This window comes from Salmo trutta, chromosome 24 (assembly GCF_901001165.1).
Source record: "Salmo trutta chromosome 24, fSalTru1.1, whole genome shotgun sequence".
NCBI lineage: Eukaryota > Metazoa > Chordata > Actinopteri > Salmoniformes > Salmonidae > Salmo > Salmo trutta.
The window spans coordinates 2,022,239-2,045,514 of NC_042980.1; the positions used below are offsets into that span (position 1 = coordinate 2,022,239).

Sequence of the window (23,276 nt, forward strand, 5' to 3'; positions counted from 1 at the left end):
TATACAGTCACCTCTCATGGCAGGCCTTGTGGATCTACTGCCATATGTTTGGGTTTTTTGTTTAACAATTGTACTGAGTATAGGGGGAGCCAGGCCATTTAGGATCTTGAATACAAGACATGTCGGTGTATTGCAAAATATTTTCCCAACTCAGGAGCTCATGCTTTCTGAGGATGTAACAGTGATGATGGCTATTGGGCTTCCTATCAAGCACTTTGAGAGCCTGTTTGTAGACAGACTGAATGGGTTTTAATGTTGTACAGCAAGCTTGGGCCCAACTAGTCAAGCAGTATGTTAAGTGGGGGAGTATCATAGATTTGAAATACAGTTTTGCTACATCTGTAGTCAAACACTTTCGTATAAATCGGAAATTAGCTAGGTTGAATTTGGTTATTTGAATTACCTTTTTCACCTGCTTTTTAAAAGAGAGGTTGGAATCAAGTATGATGCCAAGGTACTTAAAATTAGATACCACCTGGAGCTTCTCCCCTGACACATAGACATCTGGCTCTGTAGCATCTGTTGCCCTCTTTGTGAAGAACATGCAGACAGTTTTTTTCACATTGAGATGCAAACACGAGTCACAGAGCCACTTTGTAACCTGGACCATTACAGTAGTGAGTTCTTGTGCAGCTTGTTGTTTGCTCTTTGCATGCACATATATCACTGTATCATCTGCATACATTTGAACTTCAGACCCAGTACACACAGAAGGCAGATCATTAATGTACAGGCTGAACAGGAGGGCCCCAGTATTGACCCTTGGGGCACGCCCACATAATAGCTAAGAGTGGACGACAGCTCATTGCGCACTCTGACACACTGAGTTCTGCCTTCAAGGTATGATTTCATCCATCTCAAGGCATCGGGGAAAAAGTTGAACTTGGACAATTTTGTGATGAGAACCTCATGGTTAACAGTATCTAAAGCCTTCCTTAGGTCCAGAAACACAGGCCCAACAACGCACCCTTTGGGGACTTCACATTTTCCAGAAGAAAGCAGTTGGACATTTCTGTGAAGTGTTTCGCTCTGAAGCCAAACTGCATGGAGTAATGTGAAGGGCTGTTGTTGAGGTGGGCAATTAGTTGTTCTGCTACACACTTTTCAACAACCTTCGACACCACAGGTAGTATACTAATGGGCCTGTAGTTACTCACCTCAGCAGGGTCACCCGATTTAAAGATGGCCGTTATTATGGCCGACTTCCATACCCTTGGAAACAGCCCCAGACCAATAGATGTGTTGGTGACCTTATTAATGGGGCCAATGAGTGACTCTTTGTAGTTTTTAAGAAAGGTAGAGCCCAGCCCAAACACATCTTTGGCTTTAGAGTTCTTTAGTGAGCTAATCACCTTGTTCACCTTTGACTCAGAAACCTCTCTTATGATGAAGACAGGTTGAGTGTCATTTACTAGCACTGAGCCCAAGAAACCAGTGGAGGGGTTCTTCTGTGTCAGTACCCTGACAGATTCAATAAAGTAGGAATTGGAGGCTATTGCTATTTCGACTGCATCCTGTGTTAGATTGTTATTCACCATCATTTCACTTTTTGCAGTGTTACTATGTCTTTCCCTGTTAACTTTTTTAGATTCTCCCAGATCAATTTATAATTTCCCTTTGCTTCACCAATTATGTTAATAAAACAGTTTGCCTTGGCCTGTCTGATTTCTTTCATCACCTTATTTCTCAACATGATAAACCTACGTCTGTCATGCTCTAATTTGGATTTTAGGGCTGACTCTCAGCTTTCACATCTGTATAGGACAAGAGATCATTCCAGTTAATTCCCTTAATTGCATTTTCAAGATAATTTAATTCACTCTTAGGTATTCTTAGTTGATCCGGCTTTTTAACAGTAGAGAGGTTAAACCTGCTCATAGAAAGCTTTCTGGCTATAAGTGTCAGATTCTAATCAGATAGCCCAGTAACCATACTGAATGATTTAGTCACTCTCTCTGGTTTATTACTGAACACCAATTCAATCTGTGTTTTAGAGCAACAAGTCACCCTGGTTGGCCCTTTAACTAGCTGTGTAAGGTCAAAGGTATTAGTGATCCATTTGAGGGTTTTCCTACCAGACTTGTCTTCATAATTAATAGTAAAATCTCCCATTAAGATGACCTCTTTCCCAAAATCACATTCCCTAAGCATGTTATAGCCTTCCCTGTAGCTCAGTTGGTAGAGCATGGTGTTTGCAACACCAGGGTTGTGGGTTCGATTCCCACGGGGGGGCAGCACAGAAAAAAAAAAAAAAATGTATGAAATTGTATGAAATGTATGCATTCACTACTGTAAGTTGCTCTGGATAAGAGCGTCTGCTAAATGACTAAAATGTAATGTAAATGTAAATGTTATTAAACTGATCAAAAAACACACTTTTGGTGGAAGGTGGTCTATACATTCCAATAAGGGTAAAAGACATTTGGGGAGACAGTGTAACGTTCAGGCCAATACATTCTACTTCATTATCACATGACCACTCAATTTGTTTACATCGAATATGTTCTTTAATGTAAATCATCAGATCCCCTCCTTCCTTCAATCCTGTCTCTCCTGAAAACATTGTAGCCAGGCACAATCAAAGCAACATATGGAGAGTTTTTATGGAGCCATGTCTCTGAAAGGCAAAGGAAGTCAAGGTTGGAGTCTGTGAGAAGATGTTGAATTTGATCACATTTTGGAAAAAGTAAAATTTTCTGTGTTTTCTGACGGCCGTTTTGTTTCGTTTTGATTATGGGCAGATTGGTAGTGCAATTAACTATCCCTCCCGCTTGCACTGAATGCAGGTAACTAATTAAAACAGCTTGCATACCAGAAGCAAAGTCAGGGATTGCATATAGCGACTTGGCTATGTTTGAAGAGTCAAATTCCATCTTGGGGCCGGGTGACTCGAGAGAAACCATGGGACCATAGCACTCACCTAATTCCGCAGCGGCGACGATCAGTGGACGAGGCCATCCATTGCTTTCCACCTCAGTGAGTATCGCTGGCTCGGTGATGTTAAGCCCAGGATTGAGTTGCACATCCCCGGAGAGCAGGAGGGTAGTGAACAGGTAGTTTAACAGTTTCCGATAAATGTTGGACTTGTGTTTGTTACGCCTAAGCGGGTCAGTGGAATAGGGAGCGAGGTAGACTTGACCATTATTCAGAACATTATGGTATGCTGTGTACTCTCCGCTCCCGTGGAACGGTGAACCAATGTGTTTGGTGTTGATATTCTCCGGCAGTAGATTGATTGTGTCATCCCAGCAAGGACGCACTGAGATTATCAGTAGAGCAGCTACATAACTGACAATCATGGCAATGTACTGGAGATAAAACACATCATTGCGCTTTAAGGACAGACGTTCCGTTCCGCCTGCGGAACCCCTAGCCAACAGCCAATGGCATCGCACGGCGCAAAATACAAAACCAACTAAAATACCACAATTCAGTTTTCTCAAACAATCAACTATTTTACACGATTTTAAAGACAAGACTCTCGTTAATCTAACCACATTGTCCGATTTCAAAAGCGCTTTACAGCGAAAGCAAAACATTAGATTATGTCAGGAGAATACCCTGTCAAAAATAATCACACAGCCATTTTCAAAGCAAGCATATATGTCACAAAAACCAAAACCACAGCTAAATGCAGCACTAACCTTTGATGATCTTCATCAGATGACACTCCTAGGACATTATGTTATACAATACATGCATGTTTTCTTCAATCAAGTTCATATTTATATCAAAAAACAGCTTTTTACATTAGCATGTGATGTTCAGAACTAGCATACCCACCGCAAACTTCCGGTGAATTTACTAAATGACTCACGATAAATGTTCACAAAAAACATAACAATTATTTTAAGAATTATAGATACAGAACTCCTTTATGCAATTGCGGTGTCAGATTTTAAAATAGCTTTTCGGCGAAAGCACATTTTGCAATATTCTGAGTAGATAGCTCGGCCATCACAGGCTAGCTAATTTGACACCCACCAAGTTTGGTGCTCACTAAACTCAGAATTACTATAAGAAAAATTGGATTACATTTGCTGTTCTTCGTCAGAATGCACTCCCAGGACTTCTACTTCAACAACAAATGTTGTTTTGGTTCCAAATAATCCATATTTATATTCAAATAGCTCTGTTTTGTTCGTCCGTTGAGGTCACTATCCGAAGTTTGACGCGCGAGTGCATTTCGTGACAAAAAATTCAAAATATTCCATTACCGTACTTCGAAGCATGTCAAACGCTGTTTAAAATCAATTTTTATGCTACTTTTCTCGTAAAATAGCGATAATATTCCAACCGGGCAGCGTTGTATTCATTCAAAGACTGAAAGAACAAAATGGAGTAGTCTCGTGGATGCGCATCTCCAGTGTCACTGTCCCCAGGCAGGCCAGTAACAAACAGAGCTGCTGTACTTAGCCCAGAGACTGCAGACCTCTCATTACACTTTCTGGCACCTTCTGAGAGCCAATGGAAGCCTAAGAAAATGTCACGTTACAGCACAGATGCTGTATTTTCGATAGAGAAGCTACAGAAGGACAATAAATTGTCAGACAGGGCACTTCCTGTATGGAATCTTCTCAGGTTTTGGCCTGCCATATGAGTTCTGTTATACTCACAGACACCATTCAAACAGAAACTGTAGAGTGTTTTCTATCCAAATCAAATGCATATTCTAGTTTCTGGGCAGGAGTAGTAACCAGATTAAATTGGGTATGCTTTTTATCCGGCCGTGAAAATACTGCCCCCTATCCCAAACAGGTTAAATCTTTGCATGAGTTACTTAGCTGGGGTCAGCTTACACCTGATGTTTTAGATAAAATAACAGCATCTGTGGGAGAAGCGGCAACTGCCGCACCACCCTCCCTTCCATCTGCCATTGTAGGTGTGTCTAAAATTTATCCAAACAAAGCTTGTGGATAGAAGCTGCAACCTCATGCTAATCACATTAGCCTACGTTAGCTGAACCATCCCGCCCGGAAACCCACCGATCCTGTAGAGGTTTTTAACACACTTAAATGTCTTACTCACATCGGCCACGAAGAAGGAGAGCCCACAGTCCTTGGTAGCAGGCTGCATCAGTGACAGTGTGTTATCCTCAAAGCGGGTGAAGAAGGTGTTTAGCTTGTCCGGAAGCAAATGTGTGTGTGTGTGTGTGTGTGTGTGTGTGTGTGTGTGTGTGTGTGTGTGTGTGTGTGTGTGTGTGTGTGTGTCTGTGTGTGTCTGTGTCTGTGTCTGTGTCTGTGTCTGTGTGTGTGTGTGTGTGTGTGTGTGTGTGTGTGTGTGTATTGCAGGCACTCAAGGTATCGTCTGGCCAGAAAGCCAGTAGCAGCGGCAGCAGCTTTAGAGAAAGAGACAGTAGTTTTGGAGACAGCTGGTACAGTGAGAAAGACGATCTATTCCCTATACTGAGTGGAGAAGAAGGAGGAGGAGGAGGACACAGAAGGGGACTCTTTGGATAGCTTGGACTCCCTGGGTTCTAGACCACACAGCAAATCCTCTAAAACTCTCAAAGGCAGCAGTGAGGGTATGGACATGCACACACCTGAGTGTGTACTTGAGTGTGTTTTGGTTGTACTTTGTTATGCTTTGTTTTTGGCTCTTAGTAGTATATCTCTATATCTTAGTCTGAGATCTTGAGGAGTAGTGATTGTGTTAGCGTGATGGTATTTGAAGAGCAGATGGTATTGTTTCCTGAGGACTATCTGAGATTATCTGTGAAATTCACACTGAGCATGTTAATTTTACCGATACCAGATCTTTGTTGACATATTTTACAGTGTGTGGACTATTTTATCGGTTAAATGTCTCGCACCCGACAATAAAATTGGTCTCACTGTAAAACAAATAATGTTTTGGGATACAAAAACATGTAGCATCAGTTGAAGAGAGCAAACTACTAACCCTCTAGTGGTTGATAAATATAACTATATTTTCTCTTCGAAACTTATCAAACTCACTGTAAGGAGAAAAATATATTACACAAACAGCTTTTTTTCTACTTCTATTTAATAATAGTGATTTCAATTAAGTCGAATAGGTTTTGTTTTGGTTGGTGGTGTTTAAGGCCCAGGAGAGCAGGTCAGTAATTACAGAGAGAGACTTTCCAGCGGTTTGCAGAAGAGGATGTCTTCCTTTATTGCCCCCCCATAAATGTAACGAATATAAACCAGGAGCTGTGCCAAGCCTGCCATGTCTGTTGACTCATCCAGCTGTAATGCATAGAATTCACTGGCTTGAATGCGAAGCAGTAATTGTTTCAAAACATCTCCTGCCATGTCACTGATGTGTCGTAAAACAGTGTTGTTTGATGAAGGCATTGTCTGAATAGTTTTTTTGGCCTTTTCCCCCAGCATTGTCCCAGCCATATCCGCGGAAGCAGGAAGAATTAAGTCCTCCACAATAGTATGGGGCTTACTTGTCCTAGCCACTCGGTTGCTCACCATATAAGACGATTCTAGGCCCTTCTTATTAATGGTATCTGTTGCTTTTAAACATGTCTTACTACTCGAAAGTCATTTTTGAGCGAGTAATTCTTGCTCCAAAAACTCCTGTGGCTCATTTTTCAAATTGGCTGTGGCTGAGGAAAGGCACTAGTTCCAATATAAGTGAACCCCAAATCAATGTAATTCTCATCATTTTTTAGCCTCTTCGATGGTCCAACGACGCTGTCTGTTGTTCGGTGCTTTCCCGGGTAAGGGGGCAGTAGCTTTTCGGCTCTATCAGAATTACAACTGTCAGTGCCCATGCTAGCTTGGCTAACAACAAATGTAGAATTACTGATGCTAGCATTGGGTGTGGTCGTGGAAGCAGAACAACTTGTGTCGTCGACAGGTGCAGGTGTAGCAGAACTACCAGTAGAGCTGGTATGTGTCTCTATGGACGTGGGCCTTCCCTCCCCTTTCAATTTCCCCTGTCCTTCCCTTCCCCTTCCTCTTCAATTTCTCACCTCTTCCTTCTCTATATCTCCTCAACCCCTTAGGTTGTGGGAGTGACACGGAGGTGGACTCAGTCTTCAGGATGGCGGCAGACAGTAACAAGGATTCGCTGCACTACCGCCGCTCGTTGGTCATCGCACCCAAAACGACCACACAGTTCAACCAGTTCCTGCCCACCAAGGACAAGCCGGCGGCCTACGTGCCAGCACCGCTCCGCAAGAAGCGGGCCGAGCGCCACGAGGATAGCCGCCAAAGCTGGGCCAGCCCCATGTACACTGAGGAGGATGGCACCTTCACCAGGTAGCAGAGTCATACACACACCTGTAGCTAATACACCAGAAATCAGCTGCCTCGAGTCTTTATCCACAGGTGCTGCTCTAGCAAATCCTTTTGGATATACGAAGGACCAATAGAAGTGTAAAAGGTTCATTCCGGCCTGTTCACTGGTCTGTCAATGGTTAAATCATCTAGAAGGGTGGGGCTCAATTCCATTTTAATTCAGTATAATTCAGGTGAATTGGTATCCTTCTGTTAAATGGTAATGGTATCGAGCCAAGCCTTGCCACCCAGTTTCTTTGATTGTTATGAAACTCCATTGCAACACAAGCTACAGTAAGCTAGCTCTATAAGCCAGCTTGTTTTCTTTCACACCAAATAAAACTATTGCTTTGCACTGGTGAATACTGTATAAGACATGGATCTGACTCTATGTGGTTTAAATCTACTGTATGCCATACCCTGATCCTTGCCCTGTCTTTCCACACTCCTCTCCTATCATCTCCACTGTCTTTCTGTCTGTCTTCTGGTTGGTTCTCCCATGGTTGTGTATAATTGTCCCATGGATATGGTTGTGTGTGTGCACTGTACCATCATATGTTGCGCCTAACCTCGGAACACTGACCTCTGTGAGACCAGGTCCGAATCCTCCAACAACAGATGCATATCCCAGAATTCCCTGGACGCCGCCCAACTGCAGTGGGCGTACGAGTACGAGAGTGGCAGTGACGATGATTCTGACCGCGAGCGGCCGGACCCCGACCTCGTTCTGGACGACCTGGCCAGCCGGCGCTTCCACAGTCCCTCCCATGCCCTGCCTACCAACTTCGCACTACCAATCAGCCCTGTGGAGGCCGGGAATGCCGTGGGATTAGGAGGAGGGGGAGGAGTGGTTTCAGTGGCGAAAGGAGGGACCTGGCCAACGGTCACAATGACCACAAACACGAACGCCCCACCGCGGCAGACGGTGACCTGCCTCAGGTCAGAAAGCCTGATGCCGTGGGATCTGACCAGAGCGAGAGAGAAAGAGAGAGAGCTTCTTCTGTTATGCCTGCAGAATGAACGAGTGTGGGAGAAAGAAAGAATGAGAGAACGAGAGAGCGCTTCAGTTTGCATGGTTTTCTAGAACCATGAGTGTAGCAGGCTACCTTGGTCTTAACTTGGCGGCTCTTCTAACTGATTGATTGAATACGTTTTTTTTTGTTTGTGTGTTTGATTGTTTTGTTTGATTGTTTACTTTAGTTGTATTTGCTCGTTCCTCTTGCAGTTGGATTTGCAGTGGCTGAGTGAGTGACTTGCCATCCAAAATATCCAATTTCACATTGACTCTATTTAATTTAATTTACTTGATTTCATTGATTTGATGTTTTTCGTTTTGGTTCTGCCTTGTCCTGTAACTCTATCCTTGTGTGCTCTCATTGGAGATTGTGTGCCATTTACCCAAGGATGTTCCAACACCATACGCTCCTTGCTCTGCCTTTTGATTGCTTGTGTGCACTTCCTGATAAACCCTTTCCACTCATATGATTGGCTGGTCTCCCTTTCTCTCTCTCGAGTAGCAGCAGTGGGCCAATGACGCCGATGTGCTCCCCCCAGCCTCAGATGGGCTCAGTGAGGGTGGACCACCACCATCCTCTCCCCACTGACAGCCTCCTCCGACAGATGTACGATGATTCTGAAGACGAGGAAGATGATGTTGGGTATGCTGACCCCGTTCAGGATGACCTGTACGCTCGCAAAGTGGGTGTGTCGCCCAAGTCAACTGTCGACGTGTCATATGACAGGTTTCTGCCCAAGTTCTGGACGCCTGAGGAGGACACCCACGTGCAGAAGATCAAACTGGGGTCCCAGAGGAGACCCTGGTACAAGAAGATTCAGGGCTTCAGGTCTGTGGACATACTGACAGGGGGAGGGGGGACGATGCAAAGAGGGTCAATGTTAAAGACTGCACACGCACAAACACTTACAGCATCATACCCCATAACACAGATTTAACGTCATCATTTAAAGCACTTGCGTTCCATTCACATGTTCATACTGTACATTTCAAATACTATATAAAACATTAGTACATACAATGCCAACATTTACAAACAACACACATAATTTCTTTACTCTTTCTTACATTCACTATTTCTAATGGCACATCCCATTCTTATTGCTAACAGTACTTTATCACTCTATCACCAACTATTTTCATTATCTTTCTATCACAGTTTCCTGTTTCTATCTCTTTCTATCACAACATTTTCCAGTGATTCCCTATAGTCTGTTTAATGCGTGTGATTCTAACATCATTCATAAAGCTTTCATTTGATTGATAAGTTGTGTCCACACTGCTGTAGGGAACTATTTTACTCTACTTTTACACTACTTTTTTTTATTTAACTAGGCTAGTCAGTTAATTAAGAACAAATTCTTATTTTCAATGACGGCCTAGGAACAGTGGGTTAACTGCCTTGTTCAGGGGCAGAACGACAGATTTGTACCTTGTCAGCTCAGGGATTTAATCTTGCAACCTTTCGGTTACTTGTCCAACGCTCTAACCACTAGGCTACGCTGTCACCCCTTCACTGTATTGATTCCACCTGTCTGACTTCTGCTTCTCCGTTTCTCTCTTTTCTTCTCACTTTGCCTTACACTCCCTTTCCCCACTCTATTTTCCCTCACTTTCCCTCATCATCCTTCTCACTCTCCCTCTCCCCCCTCTCTCTCGTTCTGTCTCTCTCTCTTTGCTGCACCCACTCCTCTCTCTGGGGCCATAGCCGAAAGAAGTCTGGCGGCTCATCCTCTGACGACTCTGACTGTGATGTCAGTCACTGGCTCTCCTCAGCCCCTTCCGGCCCCTCCCCCTCCTCTCACCCCCATGCACCTGAAGGCTCCACCCACACCAGCCACCCGGCTGCAGGTCAAAGGTCGATACAGCTGCTCGATTGACTGTGAAATCACAGGAGCACTGGTCTAGCGCATTGCCTTACAAGGGCAGGAGTTCTGATTGGCTGCCCTCCCTCATGTACTAACAGCGATACTGTGCTAAAAAGCTAAGCTAATAACTGTGCCCTAACATGCCTTGAAGAGCAGTTTTGAGAGTTATACCAGTTATACTGAGGTATAATCGCTTTGCTGTCTTGCTGTTTAGTCTAATTTGCATCAGTACATATGTTAAGATACTGTACTGTGTTTGCCAAGCACTTACGATTTGAATAAGCTGCTTCAGAATACAAGGTCCTCAGTTTGATGCAGCCCTGTTTTGAATCAAACAGCCTTCCATTTTTTAAACCTCCTTTTCCTAGCTCTTTCTGCTTTCCTCCTATTATACTTGCATGCAACTCATCAACCCTCTGTCCTCTCTCTCCTTCTCCTCTCTTCCACCCCCCCCCCCAGTCCTTACAACACTCAGCCACAACACACTGCCCTCTACCAGCCCCCCAAAAAGCAAGCCACCAACATCCCATACTTTGAGCGCTACCCAGTGGTATTTCCTATGATCGACCCTACCTCAGGCCCCCGGCTGGTCAAATGCGAGAAGCATCCCCTTCTGGGGCGTGACAACCCCCTGGATCCTCCAGAACCGTTGAATGAGTCCCTGGCGAGCATCTTCCCTGACCTGGAGAATGACGACATGTTCGCCCGACGCACCCAGGCCTTCCACTCCAACTCGGAGCTGGCTGTGCTGAAAACCCAGGTGTGCGTAAACCACTTGTCCGGCCACCTCTACGCCTCGAACCCCCAGCTCAACATCGTCACCCAGCCGCAGACGCCGGGCAAGGATGACAAGACCGTCATCCCCGACATCGAGCGGGACGACTTCATTTTTCGGAAGGTCAACCAGCCCCAAGATGGTCGGCGGCAGAGACCACTGTTGGGTGCGGCCGACAGCTACAACCCAATGATCATCCCTGAGCCCTGGGCGCTGCCTGCCAAGCTCCAGGCGCGGCTGCTCTGCGCCCCCTCACCTTTGACCCAGGAGGTTGAAGCTGAGGGCGGGGCGAACCATGAGGAAAGAGGAGATCTTGATGGGCACCCTAAAATGGACGACATGTTGCTGAGGAAGTTTGGGGTGGTGCTCGGGGTGGGGGTGGGGGCAGTGCGTGTCCAAGGTCAGCGGTCATATCTAGGTATGTCGGCCAATCAGATGGGTCCGTCGTTGCCCACTTCCTGTAGCGAGGGTGACCTGCAGAAGATGGTGGCGATTAGGGAGGCGAGTCGGCTGAGGTACAAGAAGAGGATGATGATCGAGAGGTTAGCCTTTCTGAACAGTTAGGAATTAAAATGGCTGCCGAAAACAACAATCCCGCTACAGTGCCTGTTGCTCTCAGGGCAAATCTCATTTGGCACCCCAAACCCTATATAGTGCACTGCTATGGGCCGCAGGTAGCTTAGCGGTTAGAGCGGTGGGCCAGTAACCGTTGCTGGTTCAAATACAAGGTGAATAATCGGTCGATGTGCCCCTGAGCAAAGTACTTAACTCTAATTTGCTCCAGGGGCGCTGTACTACTTTGACTGACCTGGAGCCACATAGGTCTACCGTATAAGGCTCTAGTCAAAAGTAGTGCACTATATAGGGAATAGGGTGCCATTTGAGACAGAGACCCAAATCTCCGGGTTGTGTGCTGTTGTTTTCTTCTTTAACGCCCACACCCCCCGCCCCCACACACACACCGGTGCTGTTTACTTCTAAGAACCCTTTTCTGTCTGTTATTGAAGTGCCCTAAATCGCATGTGGATATGCATTGATACGGAGTGGTGCTTATAGAAGGACCTCATAGAAGGAAATTTCAATTAACTATATTAAGCACGTCTCTACCAAAAACAAACATGTGCCTTTCACACTAACTGCAACAAATTGATAAAAGACAATTTTACCGTAAATGTATTTTTAGCACATAAACCCAGTGGTGGAAATGTAGAAAAATAACCCACGGTTATGTTACCTCAGCTTTTGAGAAAGTGGTTTGATTGATTAGGTCAAACAAATTACCTTTTTTACGCAGGTTGTGGTATTTTCTGAAACCATACAAGCTATACAATTCTGAAGATCTAAAACGCAACACCCTAAGTAAATGACCTTTCTGTAAAACTTGTATAACTGCTGCTAACCTTTTTTTGTGTGCTAATTCTAGACACCACCACATGAGCACTGTTGTCAATGCATTGACCAAAAATGTATACGTCCATCAGAATTAACACAACAAGACCCTATTCTGTTTTACATTTGTTTGTTTTTTTGTTTTTGTTTTTCTGCTCATGGATTGCCTTTGCCTGTGAATTTAAAAATACTTTGTCCCATGCTTAATAAAAATAGACAAAAACAGACTGAAAACTGTTGTCATGGAATCAATTACTAGGTTGTTCACGAACGGCGAAGTATGACGTCACCCTAGCACCTCTATTTGCCTTGGAATAAAACAGTGTCTCAACATCAGGGAACTTCACACTGACTTGGGGGAGCAGTATGAGCACAGTGGTATGAAAAGGAATTTGAACATGAGTAAGATCTATATATAACTCAAGCTATTGACCCCACACTCACTCTCATGGACAGACGCACGTAACATAAGATGGTATTGTAACATCTGTCGAACAGACGGGGATGAGACGACTAACAAGGAACATTTGGCCCATGCTTTGGCTGAGAGTTTCCGTTTAGGTGGGTGGAGACTTCCCTAGTCTTGTTAGTATCTTTTCTCATAAAATACAGTATATTATCTCCCTCCTGAACCTAATCAAGAATCTTATGCAATTATGCAAGATTTTAGTTCTGGGTTTTCGAGATGAACCCCCTACTTAAATAAATAATTTTCCACACTGTCACACTACAGAATGCTGTGTCTTTGTTAGATCTAGTTAGATGTATTTCACCATTCCCATCTCACGACGGTCTAAACCCAGTTCACGTTCCCTATTAGTGGGTGAACAATCCAACGCTTGGTGAATTCTGCTTCACAATGATAGGAAGAGCCGACATCGAAGGATCAAAGGATACACTGCACCAAACCAGACCTGGGTTCTCAATACTCTTTGAAATAATTTATAATACTTTAGCTGTGGTCAATTGAGCTTGCCTGGCGAAATGGATTCAATAGAGAATTCTCAAAAGTGCAAACCCCACCCACATGGCACTCCAGACAATGGCAGTCAGGCTGAAGTAAACTCTCAAAGTATTTGAGACATTTCTAATAGTATTTCAACCCAGGTCTGCACAGCAGAGGTAGATGATAATCATAGAGCGTACGTCTTTTATTTGAGGGTATTTTCATACCAATTACAAATGAAAGCATGTAGCATGTAGCTAGTTCCCCCCCCCCCCCATGTGAAGAAGTCCTAAGCATTTGGACTAAGTACACTTAGTGTATTAATTTAAATTATTTTAAGTATTCCTTGCACGCAATTCCTATTAGGCATTACTTAATCCAAAACACAACCAAAACAAGAGTCACAAGCTTGATGTAGTCATTGCGTGCAAGGAATATGGGACCAAACAATACACTTTTGACTGCTTTAATACACTATAAGTGCAAATACTTGTGATTTCTTCAAATGAGGGACTAAATAAAAAAATGTAGCTTCGCTGTCCAAATACATATGGAGGTGTGTGTACATATGAAGCGCACACACACTTTCCCTCTCACAAACTCACAATCACACTCTTTCTATTTCTCTGTGTGACACACTCACAAAACAGGCCATTCAAACATGGGTCTGAGGCATCTGGATGTATTTCTCTCACACATGGAAAACTCCTGTAGAGTTTCCAGTGACATCACCTTAGCTGTGGTCTCGAAGAGATGAAAGGAAGGTGTTACTCTAACTGTGATACATGCCCACCTTCAATAAAAAGGACAGTGAAACCCCAGGAGAACGAAGCTGAAGTGAAGTGGCACTTGACTATGCATTGCAATGAACCATTGTGTCCATCCATGCACTTTACCTTTTCCCCTTCCTTTTTCCCCTACTATATGAATCTTGAAGACAGAGGCTGAAGGTAGCAATCCCTTACCACAGGTCTAGGATTAGATTCCCAATCCTAACCTTAGCCATTAGAGGGAGAGAATAACTCCAGACACTGGTTAGGGATCAGTTAGGGATCAGTCCCCTGTGGCTCAGTTGGTAGAGCATGGTGTTTGCAACGCCAGGGTTGTGGGTTTGATTCCCACGGGAGACCAGTATGGAGAAAAAAAATGTATGAAATGTATGCATTCACTACTGTAAGGCGCTCTGGATAAGAGTGTCTGCTAAATGACTAAAATGTAAATGGATCACTTCACCTCTACTTATTCCCAGAGTAGGAAAATAAATTCTGGCCCAAATGTGACTTTTTTGTCTATGTGGTTCTCTTTTCTGGTTCTCCGAGACTGCTCCAAAAGCATAACGTTGCTAGCGATGGGTGAGTTGATTATGTTGGTTCCCAGGAATGTGGCATGGTCGTGTTCTCTCCAAGGCCTCCCCCCACCATGCAATCACAGAGCACCCCCTGCCTCCTTCCTCCTTTTGCCTTTGTGTTGCTGCGCTCATTTACTAGTTCCCTCACTCGATGGCTGACTGCTATACGATGACACTGACACATTGTTGGGTATTGAATGGCGCGGGGCCAAACCAAGGAGGGTGGGACACAGCGTTTGACAAGGCATCAAAGTGGAATGAGGGGTCATCCAACCAAACATACTGTATGTTATGTACAGCTGAGAGTTAGAAAATTGTTGAAGCACAGGTTGTAGGCTACCGTGATGGTTGGTTTTGTGTAACAGACAGACAAGATAGAGAGACATTGATAGCAGTATGATTCAGAAGTTTACAGGTAAGTCAAATGCAGTGAATGTTTTTGGCCATAGACAACTTTGAAAGCTTTGAGTGAACAAGCGTATTTGCAGAATGGAATGGCTGAGATATACTGCATGGTTTGTCTAACCCATTAGGCTAAAATCGCATTAAGCTTGTGTTTAGCGTGACTCAACTGTTGCTTATTTTGTTTGCTTACTAATACCTAACTAAGAAATTTGAAAAATGGGGACCATGTTTTGTTTGTACTACCTTTTAGTCTTAATGGTGTTATGTAGATGAAAATTATTGTTTCATCTTCAATGAATGTTGAACCTTGAAAGGTTTTTGTTTTCTGTGTTCTTACAATAAACTTATGTGTAAAAGTATGTTTCAGTTTATTTAATTGAGATTTACTTTAACAAGCACTTTTTGCTCCACATTTTGACTGCATTTATGATTGGCATGTGTGTTGTATCTGTGATTATAGTGGATTTGGAGTGTGTTTTGATACATACATCTGTAGCCTAATTTATGACCGTAACATCAGTCTTGTGCACTGTAGGTTTATGCTCCTAACTGATGGTCCAATGCCTGTAACTGAGTTGACACTGATCTCAACCCCGTCTTTAAACCCTCTTCCTCTTCTCTGGTGGTGTGTAGGAGCAAATCAATGACAGACCTTGCGGTGGACCAGGAGGCCCTGAAGCAGGTGCGCTACGAGGAGCTACAGAAGATCAGAGAGCAGGTCAAGGAGAACGAAGACCAGTGGCAGGATGTGAGTATATGAACCTGCGACCACCACATACATGGGCTGTGTTCAGTAGGTATACTGTGACAAAATATTTTGAAACGCTAAATGAAAATAAGTGTTTGTTATTGGATCAGGTAGTCTTAGGGTGAATTCGCTAAGAACCAAATGGAAGCAAACAGGACTAAACTGGTAAGGACCTACCTGAATTTGTCCAATAGAAACTGTAGTTTGCATTGCAAAACATTTTTCTACGGTCTGCACTAATGAATACACCCCTGGTAGTCTCACCCTGTGTCAGTCCTTTGGTTAGGTTTGGTTTGGTGGCAATACGCCCCATATATTCGTTCAACACTAGCGGTCCCCACCTTACCAGGGATCACACACATTCAACCCAAAAGACTGTTATTACACTTGACTTGAACCCTCCCTCATGAGGGCTACATTAACGTATTAATCATGACATAACAGATTTATGAAAAATGTATATATGTATATTTTTATTGCACATATAAAGAAATACAAATGACAAATTCAACAGATACATCCTTTTATCCCCCTATACCAGTGGTTCCCAAACTTTTTATAGTCCCTTACACCTTCAAACATTCAACCTCCATCTGCGTACCCCCTCTAGCACCAGGGTCAGCGCACTCTCAAATGTTGTTTTTGCCATCATTGTAAGCCTGCCACATACGATACATTTATTAAATCATTTTCCATACACAGTCTGTGCCTGTATTTAGTTTTCATGCTAGTGAGGGCCGAGAATCCACTCTCACATAGGTATGTGGTTGCAAAGGGCATCAGTGTCGCGCTTTTCCAAGGCAGGATACTCTGAGCGCAGCCCAATCCAGAAATCTGGCAGTGGCTTCTGATTAAATTAAACATTCACAGTTTCGATGAGGCACTCTTGTTCAGATATCGGTAAGTGGACTGGAGGAAGGGCATGAAAGGGATAATGAATCCAGTTGTTTGTGTCATCCGTTTCGGGAAAGTACCTGCGCGTTGAATATAGCTGCGGAGAGTCCCTGTAATCCTAGATTCAGATCAAACATCACCCAGATAGGCCAGTCGTATGAGAAACTCGTCATCATGCAAGCGGTCAGACAAGTGAAAATGATGGTCAGTAAAGAGCACTTTAAGCTCTTCTCTCAGTTAAAAAAAACGTGTCAAAACTTTGCCTCTTGATAACCAGTGTTGTAAAAGCGTTACATGGTTGTTGCCCATATCATTGCATAGTGCAGAAAATCCACAAGAGTTCAGGGGCCTTGTTTTAACAAAGTTAACCATTTTCACTGTAGTGTCCAAAACGCATTCCTTTGGCAGCAAGAGCCTCTCGGTGGATTATGCAGTGTACCAAGTGGAATTGGGAGCAAACGCACATTACCACTCCACTATGTCTCCCTGTCATGGCTTTTGCGCCATCAGTACAGATACCAACACATGTTTACCACCAAAGTCCATTTGATGACGCAAAGCTGTTCAGTACTTTAACAATATCCTCTCCTATTGTCCTGGTTTCCAGCGGTTTGCAGAAGAGGATGTCTTTCTTAATTGACCCTCCATAAACGTAACAAACATATACCAGAAGCTGTGCCAGGCCCGCCACATCTGTTGACTCATCCAGCTGTAACGCATAGAATACACTGACATGTATGCAAAGCAATAATTATTTCAAAACATCTCCTGCCATCACTGATGCGTTGTGAAACAGTGTTGTTTGATGAAAGCATTGTCTGTATAGTTTTTTTAGCCTTTTCCCCCAGCATTGTCCCAGCCATATCTGCGGCAGCAGAAATAATTAAGTCCTCCACAATAGTATGGGGCTTGCCTGTCCTACCCACTCGGTAGCTCACCATATAAGACACTTCTAGCCCCTTCTTATTAATGGTATCTGTTGCTTTTAAACATGTCTTACTACTCAAAAATCTTAATTCTCTCTCAAAAAACTCCCGTGGCTTATTTTTCAAATTGGCATGTTTTGTTTCTAAATGTCTGCGCAAGAGTGGTTTCATCGAGTTGTGAGATAGTACTTTTGCACATATAACACACTGTGGCTGAGCAAAGGCACTACTCCCAATATAAGTGAACCCCAAATCAATGTAGTTATAATTTTTGCGCCACTTCAATGGTCCACTGACCTTGTCTGTGGTTCGGGGCTTTCCCTGGTAACAGAGCAGTAGCTCTTGGGCTGCATCAGATTCACAACTGTCAGTGTCCATGCTAGCTGGGCTAACAACAAATGTAGAATTACTGATGCTAGCATTGGATGTGGTCGTGGAAGCAGGACTTGTGTCGTCGACAGGTGCAGGTGTAGCAGTACTACCAGTACAGCTGGTATGTCTCTCTATGGACACGGGCCTTACTTTTTTTAACCATTGATCCATTTTTGAGCAAACGGAATGAGCAGCAGCTACGTTTGGCTACATGTGGACCGTTAGTGGAATTCCCGCGAGAGAGACTAGACTAGCTGTATTTGACATTGTGTTGTTATTTCGCTGAACACTAGATGGTTTAATTGTATTTTTGGCAGTGAAACAAGGCTACTCAGGCGAGAAAAAAACCTCACCCAAATGTATAGCCCCGTTGGAAAATAGAAATGTACTGTTTGAAAATGTGAAGAAATGTTTTTGTTTAAAACATTTTTTTAATACTAATAATTATAATTTTTTTAATGTGAATCACATTTCTTTGGCGTACTCCCAACGGCATTGCGCATACCCTGTCCCCAGTTTGGGAATAGCTATACTTACTGAAACACCTCCATCCCCTTAACAACAAAAGCAGCATACATACAAAAATAAAATAAATTAAAACATACAATTGGAAATAATAATATATAAATATACATATATACAGTATGTACACATACATTTTATATATTTATTTATTTAACATTTATTTAACCAGGAAAAGCCCATTGAGTCCCAGAGTCTCTTTTTCAAGGGAAACCTGGCCAAGGCAACAGCAACAATCAATACATTACATAATTAAAATATATAATACAACATGATCCAGCCTAAAAAAAGCATTTACACTCCTCTGTAACAGTCTCTCATCAATATTTTAAATTCATTCAGTGGCACTAACGTATCTAGATGAAGCATGGATTGCAAACTATTCCATGCCTCTGGTGCACAAGAAAAGAAGGCAGTCTTGCCTAATACTATGACTGTCCTGGGGACTTTAAGTAGCAACCACCTAGCAGACCGGGTATGGTAACTGCTGGTGGTGAAGGAGACCAGACTACAGAGGTAAAGAGGGAGTTTACCCGAAAGGACTTTGTCGATGAACACATTCAAATCTTTCTGCGCGTATAAAGTGAGGTCCAAACTACCATTTGGTCCAAGGTGCTATGGTAGGTGAGTGACTTGGCATTTGTAAAAAAGCACAAGGATGCATGATTAACAGAGTTCAGTCTCTGTAAGACAGAGGAGGCTGCATGCATATACAACAAGTCACCATAATCAATTACAGAGAGAAAAGTTGCCCGAACAAGCTTCTTTCTAGCCATAAGCGGGAAGCAATCCCAATTTCAATTTAAGCTTTGTCACAAGATTATCCACATGAACCTTTAAGATCAACTTGTCATCCAACCAAATACCTAAGTATTTGTAGGACAACACTTTTTCAATTGATAAGCCACCAGATGTAACAATGCTAACCTTCCCTGGCAGAGTTCTAGCTCTGGTAAAGGTCATGAATTTAGTTTTTTGGACATTCAAGACCAGTTTGAGACCATTAAGGTAGGCCTGCAGTGACTGAAAAGCAGTCTGGAGCTCTTCAACAGCCTGAACCAGAGAAGGAGCACAGGAATATATGACTGCATCATCTGCATATAGATTTAACTTTGCTGGTTGTATCCCATTTCCCAAATCATTAATAAAAATTGAGAACAACACGAGATAAAATGGAACCCTGGGGCACACCTATATTAATCTCAAGAAAGCTAGACTTGTTATTGTCAGTATACACACATTGTGTTCTGTCAGTAAGATAATTCCTAAACCAATTTACTTTCCCTTCACTGAGACCAACGTTTCTGAGTCTAGCTAGCAACAATTCATGGTCAACTGAATCAAAGGCCTTTGATAAATCCACAAACAGAGCAGCACAATGTTGCTTTTTATCAAGTGCATTAATGACTTCATTTGCCACTGCCATAGCTGCAGTTGTGGTACTGTCTTTAAGAGGTATACTGAACACATTGCGAGATATTTGGCAAAATAGACAGACATGCCTATATTTCCCCCATAGGAAACAACGGGAAGACCACAGAGTTCCAACATTATTTTTGTTGTTTACATTTTGTTGTTTACATTTTAGCTATAAAACAATGTGAGCAGGTCTCACTGCCAACAATAGCGAAGCAGGCATTGTGACATTGAACAATAAGCTGGGAATAGAACGTTCGGAAGGCGAGTTGGTGCTAATAGGAGCTGGCAGGGTAAAAAATGCACTAAAATAACGCCTGTTTTTTGTCTGGAAGTAGCTAGCCAACGTTAGCTTGTGTGCTTGACTGCCGTTCTAAGGCCAGAACGCTCAAATCAACCCTACTGCGCTCCGACAGCGAAACGGTCTGAATTTACAAACTGACAATTTTTCTCTGAATGGAAACATCATAATATTAATCTAATTAATCAAGCCAAATTTCTTAAAATCAATCCCATATATTATGTTATTACAAAAAAGGTTTTAAATTCTCTGGTAATGCCAATATGGAATACTATCAAATGCTTCTCAAAGATTCCCTCTGGTGGTCAAACTAGCAATAACTTGCAGTATCAGAAGAAATGGCTGAGAATTAAATGACGTACCACAGAATGCTGCAGCAGCACGCAGGATGTGCCGCAGTATGACGCAACTTTTAAAGGAGGAACCACTGTAGGGGTCCCGGTAGTCTGTAGACTTTTTAGTGTCTAACAGGCTCAAAGTTAAAATGGTTCACATGAGGTCCTATATCATAGTTTACTGTAACAGAGCTTACATTAGAGGCCTGGGCCCCACCATTATTAAAAACTGAACCAGCAGAAATGAAGTGCTTATTAAAAACCCCTACAATATCAGCTTTATCCTTCACTTCATTAGAATCCATCATTAAATGGTCAGGAAGGCCAGAGGATACATTAGAACCTGACACTGATTTGATTAGCTTCCAGAACTTGGTAGGGTTGTTTAGGTTCTCTGTGACTGCATTGAAATAGTCATCTGATTTGGACTTCCTGATCAAACCTGTGCATTTGTTTCTTAGCGCTCTGAAGGAGGCCCAGTCAACAGGAGAATTTGTATGTCTAGCTTGAGCCCAAGATATATTTATCTTTGTAATTAATTCTGCCAGGTTATCTGAAAACCAGGGATTGTCCCTTCCAATTTCTTCACAGGCGCATGCTTATCACAAATGGACACAAATTTCATATAAAAATAGTCCAAGGCAGTGTCGGTCGTCAATATTATGGTAAAGATCATGTAAGAATGCTTGCTCATCAAACTGTCTGAAATGTATTTAAAAAATATAACGGGGTTTGGCTTTGGTCATTTTTGTATTTCTAACACAAGCAATTGCACAGTGATCACTGACATCATTACAGAATATCCCAGTCGATGTGTATTTGTGAGGGGTATTCGTTAGAATAATGTCCAATAGAGTTGATTTGTTAGGTGCTCTGGGATTCGGTCTTGTAGGCGCATTAATTAATTGAGCGAGATTCAGAGAGTCACACAGTTCTTTAAAAGAGTCTGATACAGATGTAAGCATGTCCCAGTTCAAATCTCCTAAAATAATGAATTCAGAGTCATTTAGCTTGTGCAGGACATCAGAAAGAGAGGTTAGTTCGTCTCCCGAAGCCGATGGGGGTCTGTAGCAGCCGACTACAGCGATGTAGGAGTACATACACACATATACAGTACCAGTCAAAAGTTTGGACACACCTAATCATTAAAGGGGTTTTCTTTATTTCTACTTTTTTCTACATTGTGGAATAATAGTGAAGACATCACAACTATGAAATAACACATATGGAATCATGTACAGTTGAAGTCAGAAGTTTACATACACTTATGTTGGAGTCATTAAAACTCGTTTTTCAACCACTCCACACATTTCTTGTTAACAAACTATAGTTTTGGCAAGTCGGTTAGGACATCTACTTTGTGCATGACACAAGTAATTTTTCCAACAATTGTTTACAGACAGATTATTTCACTTATAATTCACTGTATCACAATTCTAGTTGGTCAGAAGTTTACATACACGAAGTTGACTGTGCCTTTAAACAGCTTGGACAATTCCAGAAAATTATGTTCTTCTGATATGCTAACTGACATCATTTGAGTCAATTGGAGGTGTAACTGTGGATGTATTTCAAGGCCTACCTTCAAACTCAGTGCCTCTTTGCTTGACATCATGGGAAAATCAAAAGAAATCAGCCAAGACCTCAGAAGAAAAATTGTAGACCTCCACAAGTCTGGTTCATCCTTGGGAGCAATTTCCAAACGCCTGAAGATACCACGTTCATCTGTACAAACAATAGTACGCAAGAATAAACACCATAGGACCACTCAGCCATCATACCGCTCAGGAAGGAGACGTGTTCTGTCTCCTAGAGATGAGCGTACTTTGGTGCGAAAAGTGCAAATCAATCCCAGAACAACAGCAAAGGACCTTGTGAAAATGCTGGAGGAAACAGGCACAAAAGTATCTATATCCACAGTAAAACGAGTCCTAAATCGACATAACCTGAAAGGCCGCTTAGCAAGGAAGAAGCCACTGCTCCAAAACCGCCATAAAAAAGCCAGACTACGGTTTGTAACTGCCCATGGGGACAAAGATCGTACATTTTGGAGAAATGTCCTCTCGTCTGATGACACAAAAATAGAACTGTTTGGCCATAATGACCATCGTTACGTTAGGAGTAAAAATGGGGACGCTTGCAAGCCGAAGAACACCATCCCAACCGTGAAGCATGGGGGTGGCAGCATCATGTTGTGGGGGTGCTTTGCTGCAGAAGGGACTGGTGCAATTCACAAAATAGATGGCATCATGAGGTAGATAAATGATGTTTATATGTTGAAGCAACATCTCAAGACATCAGTCAGGAAGTTAAAGCTTGGTCGCAAATGGGTCTTCCAAATGGACAATGACCCCAAGCATACTTCCCAGTGGCCATCACAAAGCCCTGACCTCATCCTATGGAAAATGTGTGGGCAGAACTGAAAAAGTGTGTGCGAGCAAGGAGGCCTACAAACCTGACTCAGTTACATGAGCTCTGTCAGGAGAAATGGGCCAATGTTTCACCCAACTTATGGTGGGAAGCTTGTGGAAGAATACCTGAAACATTTGACAATTTAAAGGCCATACTACCAAATACGAATTGACTGTATGTAAACTTCTGACCCACTGGGATTGTGATGATGAAATAAATAAAAGCTGAAATAAATAATTCTCTCCACTGTTATTCTGACATTTGACATTCTTAAAATAAAGTGGTGATCCTGACTGACCTAAGACAGGGAATTTTTACTAGAATTAAATGTCAGGAATTTAGAAAATCTGA

General features: G+C 42.8%; 2 protein-coding genes across 9 annotated transcripts in view; both read left to right on the forward strand.

The window, feature by feature from the left end:
• Nucleotides 1-23,276, forward strand: part of LOC115160588 (LIM domain only protein 7) — a 123,025-nt gene that overhangs the window by 51,820 nt on the left and 47,929 nt on the right. For 5 of the 8 annotated variants that reach the window (XM_029710750.1, XM_029710755.1, XM_029710757.1 and 2 more), the window contains 3 exons: nt 6,980-7,235; nt 14,566-14,598; nt 15,633-15,747. In XM_029710750.1, the coding sequence (XP_029566610.1) occupies nt 7,018-7,235; nt 14,566-14,598; nt 15,633-15,747 (366 nt within the window). In that variant the 5' untranslated portion in view covers nt 6,980-7,017. Of the gene's footprint in view, nt 1-5,291; nt 5,525-6,979; nt 7,236-14,565; nt 14,599-14,898; nt 15,010-15,632; nt 15,748-23,276 lie in introns of those variants that run through there. The other 3 variants (XM_029710751.1, XM_029710753.1, XM_029710758.1) reach the window with 3 other exon arrangements.
• On the forward strand, nt 10,164-12,534 carry LOC115160589 (LIM domain only protein 7-like). The gene has a single exon (XM_029710759.1). The coding sequence runs from the start codon at nt 10,696-10,698 to the stop codon at nt 11,473-11,475; it is 780 nt and encodes a 259-aa protein (XP_029566619.1). The 5' UTR covers nt 10,164-10,695; the 3' UTR covers nt 11,476-12,534.